At 35.4% G+C, this 9,429-nt stretch overlaps 1 protein-coding gene across 7 annotated transcripts; it reads left to right on the top strand.

Annotated features, from left to right (window-relative positions):
• The first annotated feature begins 494 nt into the window (after positions 1 to 494).
• Positions 495 to 8,814, top strand: LOC111799823 (protein NCA1-like). Of its 7 annotated transcripts, XM_023683321.1 has the most exons (12): positions 3,502 to 3,646; positions 3,742 to 3,830; positions 4,357 to 4,565; positions 4,685 to 4,753; positions 5,237 to 5,385; positions 5,476 to 5,860; positions 5,959 to 6,193; positions 6,563 to 6,708; positions 7,198 to 7,285; positions 7,370 to 7,516; positions 7,968 to 8,117; positions 8,207 to 8,814. In XM_023683321.1, exons 6-12 carry the CDS (start codon positions 5,499 to 5,501, stop codon positions 8,264 to 8,266), a joined length of 1,188 nt encoding a protein of 395 aa, XP_023539089.1. In that variant the 5' UTR covers positions 3,502 to 3,646; positions 3,742 to 3,830; positions 4,357 to 4,565; positions 4,685 to 4,753; positions 5,237 to 5,385; positions 5,476 to 5,498; the 3' UTR covers positions 8,267 to 8,814. The 7 variants fall into 7 exon arrangements, 2 of the variants coding, with proteins under 2 accessions (XP_023539089.1, XP_023539097.1); XM_023683329.1 differs by lacking the exons at positions 3,502 to 3,646; positions 3,742 to 3,830 and adding an exon at positions 3,843 to 4,229; XR_002815917.1 differs by lacking the exons at positions 5,476 to 5,860; positions 5,959 to 6,193; positions 6,563 to 6,708; ... (2 more) ...; positions 7,968 to 8,117; positions 8,207 to 8,814 and adding exons at positions 495 to 897; positions 1,246 to 2,027; positions 2,475 to 3,357 and having other exon boundaries at positions 3,497 to 3,646; positions 5,237 to 5,380.
• The last annotated feature ends 615 nt before the right edge of the window (positions 8,815 to 9,429 follow it).

The raw sequence follows: 9,429 nt of genomic DNA, 5'->3' as shown, positions 1-9,429 counted from the left end.
TTTTGTTGCTTCTTTGGTAATATTTTATCGATTTTCTTACAATATAATGAATATGTTGATCCGTCTTTTAAATCAATAAACACGTGAAAAATAGTGCAAAAAATGTTGACATGCTTGAAAGATGGGAGAAATTTAATGGTGCTATCTACTTAAAATCTAATATTTAGAATATTTTAAGGTTATATTATCGCTCATTCAAGATATAAAATAAATAATATGCATAACCGTCTCAAAGTCATTTATTAAAACGAGTTTTAAAAGTAAATAAAATAAATTTTAAATTGGAGTACTTTTTATTTCTTTTTTATTTTTCTTATTTAAAAAGAATTATATTATAATTTTGTTTATTTTGAATGATTTTTTTTTTTTTAAAGAAAAATAATTTTATATAAGTGANAAAAAAAAAAAAAAAAAAAAAAAAAAAAAAAAAAAAAAACCATTCAGGCATTTACAAAAAATTGTTTATTTGAAAGTGCCTTTGGTGGTCTAAAAGATTGCCGTCTGCTTGGCCTGGTTGCCGCCTCAACCCATCCCCATTCCATCCCCAGCGGAAACTTGGTTCTTCACTTCCAAAATTTTTATCTGCGAATTTTTCTCTGAAATTAGGGTTTCAGTTTGTTAAATCCCTAATCATATCGTCTATGCTCGTGTTAATGATTCCGAAAATCACTTCCATGTTCCTTTCGAAGTACCGCTGCAACTACTGCAAGTTGAATTTCTGTTATCGGAGCTGAGTTCGGGAGGGATTTTCTTCCGCTTTTCTGCATTTTTCTCGATCAATCGGGCCCGTCATTGAGCCTTCAGTATTTCATCGTTCTTCTGAGGCCTCTGCCATTTTGGCGCCTTCAACTTTTGAGTGCCTTGGCTGCTTCATCTCGTCATCTCCGCATGGTTCAGGTATGTTAGTGTTATGAACGCATATAGTGTATTTCAAATTCTGAGAGCAGCTTGAATGTTGTAACTTGCATTCTTTAGTCGAAGTTTCCGATTTTTGTGATGAATGTACTGGGGATGTTTTGCAATGAACAGATAAGAGAAATATGGTGATGAAAATTAAATATTGAGTCAACATTGTTGTGTCTGCTTTCAAAGGGGATTAGGATTTCATGCCATCGCCATTCAATTTATATACCAGCTTTGAAATTTTGATGGCTATGTTCTTCATAAAGAGCTTTGTAATCAGAAGAATCATGATGGGTCGTATGATATATGGCTACTTTTCTTATTTAGCTCATTTGTTTCTAGTTTCTGATTCTTCATGAAGAGTGCATTTTCAATAATAAATTTCTGCTCCAAGCTCAACTTTGGAAGAAAAAGACCATGCAGATATTTTGCAACTGCCAATTCTGCGTTGTCTTCTTTCAACTATGCGGACGAGGACTGCTTTACTTCTGAACTTCCTGCTGCTACTAACTCTGATGTTGACTCTGACGAACAAAATTATTTTGGCAATGACGTTCAAGTTTCGAAACGCCTGAAAGCTGATGATCATGAAATGAAACTGATAAAATTGATACTTGGGAACCATGGGTTTAATCTTGGTTCGCATCCAAAACAATTGGAGATCGTAAGGATTTTGGATATTCTATTTGAGGAGAGTTCAGATGCACGACTTTGTCTTTACTACTTCAAATGGTCAGGATGTTTATCTGGATCTAATCGGTCGCTGGAGTCAATCTGTAGGATGATGCATATTTTGGTTGCTGGGAATATGAATCATAGGGCAGTTGATTTAATGTCACATCTTGTTAAAAATTATGGTAGTAAAGAGGGCTTTTCAACTATATTGCTGAAACTTTTCTATGAAACACACCATGAAAGGAAGACTTTAGAAACCACATGTAGCATGCTGGTTGACTGTTACATCAAGGAAAGAATGGTAACGGCTGCTCTTATATTGATGGGTCAAATGAAGAGCTTCGACATATTTCCTTCTATATGGGTATACAAGGCGGTGATACAAGCTTTATTACAAACGAATCAGTCGGAGTCAGCCTGGGATCTTCTAGAAGAAATGCATAGGCAAGGTATAAGTTTAAATTATTCGATTAATCTATTTATTTATCATTATTGTGCAAAAGGTAATCTGAGCAGGGGGTGGAAAGTGCTTTTGGAGTTGAGGAAATTCGGATCGAAGCCTGATGCAGTTGATTACACAATTGTGATCAACTCACTATGCAAAATCTCTCTTTTAAAAGAAGCCACTGCCTTGTTGTTTAAAATGACTGCTTTTGGTGTTTCCCCTGATTCCGTTACGATGAGTTCTGTTATCGATGGTTATTGTAAACTAGGAAAGTTGGATATAGCTTGTAAAATATTGAAGTATTTTAGGCGTCCCTTAAATATTTTTATATACAATAGCTTTATAACGAAGTTATGTAGGGAAGGAAACACGGTAAAAGCTTCTGAAGTTTTTCTTGAAATGTCTGAGGTGGGCTTAGTTCCTGACTGTGTTAGTTACACAACCATGATAGGAGGCTATTGTAAAGTGGGAAACGTAAACAGAGCATTTTCTTTCCTGGGGAAGATGTTAAAAAGTGGAATACGACCTTCCGTTATCACGTATACTTTGTTCATTGATTACTTTTGCAAGTGTCGAGATGTGGAAATGGCTGAAGTTATGCTCCAAAAGATGATTATTGAGGGTTTAAAACCCGATGTTGTCACGTATAATATTTTGATGGATGGATATGGAAAGAAGGGCTACTTGCATAAGGCTTTTGAACTTCTCGATACGATGAGATCTACAAATCTTACGCCTGATGTTGTGACGTATAACACTCTCATTAATGGTCTCGTTACGCGAGGGTTTCTTCAAGAGGCAAAGGATATGTTAGATGAGCTCAACAGGAGGGGTTTCAATATAGATGTTGTCACATACACTAATATCATACATGGATATTCGAAAAGGGGAAACTTTGAGGAAGCTTTTCTTGTTTGGTTTCATATGACTGACAACTGTGTAAAGCCTGATGTTGTTACTTGCAGTGCTCTTCTTAGTGGGTATTGTCGAGAACGGCGTATAGACGAAGCAAATGCTCTATTTTGTAAAATGCTGGACATTGGGTTAAATCCAGACTTGATATTGTACAATACTCTAATTCATGGATTTTGCAGTGTTGGTAATGTGGATGAAGGTTGCAATTTGGTAAAGAAGATGATCGAAAACAGTATCCTTCCGAACAATGTTACTCATCGTGCACTTGTCCTCGGATTTCAGAAAAGGAAGGTTATCGATCCAATAGAGAGTGCCACTTCTAAGCTTCAAGAAATCCTGCTTGCATATGATCTGCAGATTGATGCCAATGGATATATCTAATGTTGGAGAAACAAGATGATCGCAGCATTTTGCATGTGGTAAGCTTCTCTTATACATATGCATTCTTTCTCCTATCCAATAAGTCATTAACTTAATCATAAGCACTAGCAGAATCTTCATTTCAGTTGAAGCCATACAGTTTCTAATTTATGTAGCTTTATGGTACTCATTTTCCAGGCCAGTCCCCTAAATCATATTATTCAAATATTTTGAATCAAGGATTTCTCGAGCATATCGAATGCTCCCGGTCCGAGTTTCTTGGGAAATTGGGGCGGAGAAGCAGCCCAAGGAGGCTGAATTTGGCAAGGTTTTCCGAGATTGAACCAGGTAACCTTGAAGAGTGTCTATGATACTACTTTGAGCTTACATGCTATAACTCATAAGCGAAATATCTAGTTTCAATGTGGCATGTTCCTTACCAGGTGTTGAAATTTTTTCTTATGGATGAGCTTAGAGTGTGCCAAGATGCAAGGAAGTCATGCCTACTCCATCTTTTGAATCGGAAATTCAGGTAAGCTTTCGACTCCGTTTATCTGTAATTCCTATACAACTTTCGTACTTTAGGCTCTGCCTGATAACCATTTAGTTTTTTTATTTTTGAGAAGTAAGCTTATAAACACTAATTCTACCCCTTTTTTTACGAGTGTTGTCAAAATTAAAGTCGCGTTTTGAAAACAAAAAGGATTAGTTTTTCTAAAACTTATTTTGTTTTTAGAATTTGGTTAATGATTAAGAAATTGTGAGAAAATAAGCACAATTTTTTTGGGAATTTAGTTCACATTATTTTGCATAAACAAACAATGATTTAACGTGTTGGACACGGGCAATCCTACCGACGAGGGCAGACGAAAATGACCATTGTGCCCCTCTTACCATGTAAAGTCTAGATGCTGGTTCTGGGTTTGATTTGGTAATGTTTCTTTCAATCCACACACATTGCGTTTCTTATGTTTTGTTTTTGTAATTAAAGAAATGAAAGTGTTCACTTGACCACAGAATATAATGTATGTATCTTCCTATGTTTGTTCTGTTCTCAGGAGGATCAGCATCGAGGGTTTCAAATTAAAAGTTCATTCTATTTCTAACCATCATCGTGATGAGTTGACCTACTGATGAACGAGAGTTATGCAAATAAATAATAAATGGCTTAGAGAGAATAGGTTCAAGTCATGACAATCGGATCATGGCCTTACCACTCGGTCCCCGATGGGCAGAGGGTTAAAAGTTATTCCAACCCAAGTTTATGGTAGGTTGTCGAATTCTTACACCAAGAATAGTTCAAGGAGAGCTGTCGAGTTGCATTATCTTTATCGTCTTATATGGTGAGATGATTTGCACAACTTACGTTTCTTTCTTTCTTTATAGGTTGAAATCAGTATTTGGGCTAGTTTACGTGAGTTATCTCTTAAAACAATGACGTGACCTTCCAATATTGTGAGCTTGTGAAATTTGAAGTATATTCAATATCATAATCGCTTCTTTACTCTTGCAACTTTACTGCATCCAGTTGTATCAAAATCTTGAAAATGTCGTGCTCTTCACTATTTGAGTTAACTCGCTAATTAATTTATTTGTTTAATCCTAGGAAAGCAATTAGGAAAATTTTAGGAAAATTTAAGGATTATTGGTAACCATTTAATTTGTAAAATTATATTTTTAAAATTTTAGGAAACCATTTAATTTAAGGAGAACAGTTCTTATAAACTTAATTTTTAAAAAGTAAATGGTTGTCTAGTTATTTTGTATTTGATAGTTTTTTTAATTATCTTAAAAATGTTTTTAACTCGTGGAATATAGTAATTTTAATAGGTAATAAGTCATTCAATTTTTTGCAATTTAATGTATTTTATAATTTTGTATTATCATTAATTACACTAACGGAAACGGGCAGATATGGACTTTCTATTCTTTCTACAGGTCGCTCGTGTTTATATTTTATACATTTGGAGAGCTTTGTGCATATTTTGAGAATACCGGTGGTTGGGAACCCGACGCGAACCGGGAAGTGACTACAGAGTCCTGGGGATTCCCAATTCGTGCGAGCTTCTTAGGGCATTGATTTTCAGGTTTCATCTTCGTCTTTGTTTGTGAATTCGTTGAGTTCTTTCAATTTCGATTATATAGAAACAAGAAGCTCTAAATTTGAGTTGTATTAGAGGGAGATCGATCGAGAATCGCGATGACTCCTGTTTGTCCCTCCGTGAAATCTGCTCGTCCCGACGACGCTTCTTCACGGAAGCAACAAGGGGAATCTGTTTGTCCGTTTGCGAAATCCGGCTGTTCCGATGATGCTTCTTCAAGAAAGCCGCAATCGGAGGCTGCTTGCCCGTTTTCGAAATCCGCTCGTTCGGACGATGCTTCGTTGACGAAGAGTCCGGTTGAGGGGGAGAAAGGTGGGGCCGATGCTGCCAGTGCCGGTGGCAAGTGTCCATTCGGATATGATTCTCAAACTTTCAAGATTGGCCCTCTGAGCTGTATGATTTGTCAGGCACTTCTCTTTGAATGCAGCAGATGTGTCCCCTGTTCTCACATTTTTTGCAAGTAATTAATCAGCTTTGGTGTTTCTTATCTTCGTTTTGTTTTTCTTTTCGAGATTCCTTCGGTCAATTGTTTGATTGTTTCTTCTTGAATTGAACTAGAGCATGTATATCGCGTTTTAATGACTGTCCCCTGTGTGGAGCTGACATTGAGAAGATTGAAGCAGACGCGAATCTGCAAGCTACAGTTGATCGCTTCATTGAAGGTCATGCGAGAATCAAGAGACCCCAGGTGAACTCAGACAAAGAGAATGAGGAAGTTAGTGAAAGTAAAGTAGTAATTTATGAAGACTTATCCATGGAGAGAGGTGCTTTCTTGATCCAACAAGCCATGAGGGTAATATTCCTTGTTCATTTCTTCCTGCTTCGTTCTTTTGCTTGTGATATAAATGTATGTTTGAATATCTCACTGCAATCAATTGGATGTTGCTTCTTTTATTTGAACGATCTAGTCAGTGAGTGGTGTGAGCTTCATTTTTATAGGGGTTGTCTGAAAATATTTGATTGAAGAGCGTAAGGATCATTTATCCAAATACCATTTACAGAAAATATTTTGAAAATAAGTAGCTTCATCTGTAAGAACACACAAAAAGAAAGCAAGAAAAAACAACTTTTTGGAAACAGTTATCCAAATACCATTTACAGAAAATAAATATCCCTTTAGTTTTTGTTTTTGAAAGTTTTACAGTCTGGTTTTTTATCGCAGGCATTTCGTGCCCAGAATATTGAAAGTGCCAAATCCAGGCTCACTGTCTGTGTTGAAGATATTCGAGATCAGTTAGAAAGAATGGGCAATTCATCCGAATTGTGCTCACAGCTTGGAGCGGTTCTCGGCACACTTGGCGATTGTTGGTATGTTGGTTCTCTTCTCTCTCTTACGACGGGGCATATAGTTTCTTAAAGTGCAGCTTTCCTTGAATAAACTCTTAGGTGGTGTGGTTTTAAATGAGACGTATCTCTAAGAGTCTCCTACCTATTATTTTGTTAGCAATATAATTTAATTTAGTTAGTTATCAATGAATCTTGGGGGGATGCATGGGAGATTGAACGGTATATTGGTAGTTAAGCATACAACAAGCTGACTTTACTCGGGATTTTTACATCGGATTGTATGCGTAGGTAACCATGGGTCCCATGGCTAACTAAAACTTTTTTCAGGCAGTCAGATTCTGAAGTTATCATTCTAATGAACAACTAACACTTGTACTATTGTGAAATCCTGATGTGAATATTCCATTGAAACTAACCATATGGATATTATGTGGCCGCCAATTTTTAAGCTACTAAAACAATACTTATAAATCCTGATGTAAATTTCTGTTGTTTTATCCTATTTTACAGTCGAGCAGCTGGAGATGCTAGTTCTGCAATCATTCACTTTGAAGAAAGTGTAGAGTTTCTCTCAAAGCTGCCTGAAAAGACTCGCGAGGTTCTTTATTCGAAACTTTTGAGTCAACATTGTGAATTACTGCTTGCTTTTGAAATGCTTAGTAACCCTTGTTTCTCCCTTCAGATCATTCAGACACTTTCTGTATCACTAAACAAAATTGGTGATCTAAAGTATTATGAAGGAGACCTCCAAGCTGCAAGATCTTATTATCTCCGGTCTCTTAATGTTCGTCAAGATTGGAGCAAGCATCATCCAGATGATCCAGCTCAGGTTTGTGATTGTTAATTTCTAGAGGTTACCTGGTTAAATAAACCTCTTTCCAAGAAAGAGTAGAAGAACTAAATCAATCATTCATTGTTATTAGCGAAATCCCAATACGTTTTCTCTTCGGATTAGAATTTTCCAGAAGGAATGGCTATTTTGGTGAACTCAATGTAGTCTAGGTAATTAGTTGGTTCAGTATTCTGCAAGTACTTGTGATTGACAATTTCTAGAATCCAAGAACTGGTGAGTTCTAGAAAGAGATGGCTGCAGGTTTGAGACGGGTATTTTGATGTTTATGAAAAATGTGGGATAGGATGTCTAGTCTAGGTGACATCGTTCGTATCGTGCCTTACAAAGACTTCGGTTGTGGATTTTATTGTTGCATTAACATACATTTTTTAAAAAATACAGCACGAGTTTCTCATATTTCTGAAATGGACCTTATTGGTTGCTACAGATCCTAGATGTGGCTGTTTCACTTGCAAAAGTTGCAGATGTAGACAGCGGTCTAGGAAATGAAGATATGGCAGTTGATAGATTTCAGGAAGGCATAAAGTTATTGGAATCATTAACACTGAATTCTGAGAATCCTGGTCTTGAACAGCGAGTAAGACTTCAGATTCCTTGCTTGCTTCTTACACTTAATAGTGTTCATATCCATCAAATGTATGATGAACTTTCATATTTTACGGGCAGCGTCAATCTGTTTTGAAGTTCCTTGAAGGTCAGTTTGCCGAGCGACAAAAGCCTACTTGATCCAGTTGCTAGAGATCATCGTTCCAATCTTAGTTTAGCAAATAAGCTCCTTTTAGCCGAGCAACAGGGAAGGTTGCGAGCGCCCGTCTCGAATTCTCTTATCGTGTTTTCTTCAGGTTATAGTACAGAAGCATCCATAACCGATGTCGCTTTATTCACATAAGCATGAATCGACCTGGTAGTCGTGTGCAGCCGTGGCCTTTTGAATCTGTCTGCTGGTCAGGTCTCTTGTGTATAATGTTTCTCTTGCCACCGCATAATTTCCTTCGGATTGAGCCGACCTCCGTTACGGTCGTTACCCCCACGCACTTCTACAGTGAACTTTTTAGCTAAGGTGCATCTCTAAAACAAATTGGAAGTTAATTAGTTCAGGGTTTATATTGTAGATTTCGCCCATTCTGTCACTCCATTCCCTTTTGCTGGTAGATGAGTTTCTTGGGGAAGATGATTGGATTGTTGGGTATGCAATAAATATTGAAAATGGCGATGAGACGGCTTACTACAATGATTTATACATGGAAAATATGAGTAACTTGTAAGCTTCTTTACATAGCCTTTAATAAATAATATTTAAGAATTATTAAATAAAATAAGTTAAAGTTATGAACTTTTAAATTCGTATTTATTTGGTGTACCAACTTTTAAAAGTATAAATTTAATTACGAGTTTTTATGTTTATTTGATCTCTAAACTTTTAAAAATCTATGAATTTTGAATTTTTATAAATTTATTGAACACAAAATTTTAAAAAATTACAATTTTATTAAACATAAATTTTAATATATAAAAAGGTTAATTACAAATTTATTCTATAAATTTTGAATTTTGCATTTAAATTTTATTTTACAAACAGACAAAATTCAAATAACTTATTTAAACCAAATCAAGTTAGATTAATGATGATCATAATTGTTTTATTATACTTGAAATTAATTAAAATAATTTATTAATTAAATTATTTATGAATAAATAATTAAGATCACGTCTTTCCAACTTTAAAATGTGTTTAACAAATATTTTAATTTTAAAGATTTTTTAAAGTGGAAGAATTAGAGTCTAGACATAATTTATTTATTTTTTAGTCAAAATATACAAACTATAAAAAAAAAATATTAAAATTGTAGGGACAAAATGAAATAAATACAAAACTAGAATTTAAAATA

Source organism: Cucurbita pepo, chromosome LG01 (assembly GCF_002806865.2).
Source record: "Cucurbita pepo subsp. pepo cultivar mu-cu-16 chromosome LG01, ASM280686v2, whole genome shotgun sequence".
NCBI classification, from domain to species: Eukaryota; Viridiplantae; Streptophyta; class Magnoliopsida; order Cucurbitales; family Cucurbitaceae; genus Cucurbita; species Cucurbita pepo.
Note: the sequence above shows the minus strand (reverse complement) of the source record. Positions and strands in the feature narration are given on the sequence as shown.

Excerpts from the sequence above, each read along its gene's own strand:
- LOC111799823 (XM_023683321.1), top strand. The coding sequence starts at position 5,499 with ATGACTCCTGTTTGTCCCTCCGTGAAATCTGCTCGTCCCGACGACGCT. Across the intron at positions 5,861-5,958 it reads TGTTCTCACATTTTTTGCAA|AGCATGTATATCGCGTTTTA; the intron begins GTAATTAATCAG and ends GAATTGAACTAG. Across the intron at positions 7,517-7,967 it reads ATCCAGATGATCCAGCTCAG|ATCCTAGATGTGGCTGTTTC; the intron begins GTTTGTGATTGT and ends TGGTTGCTACAG.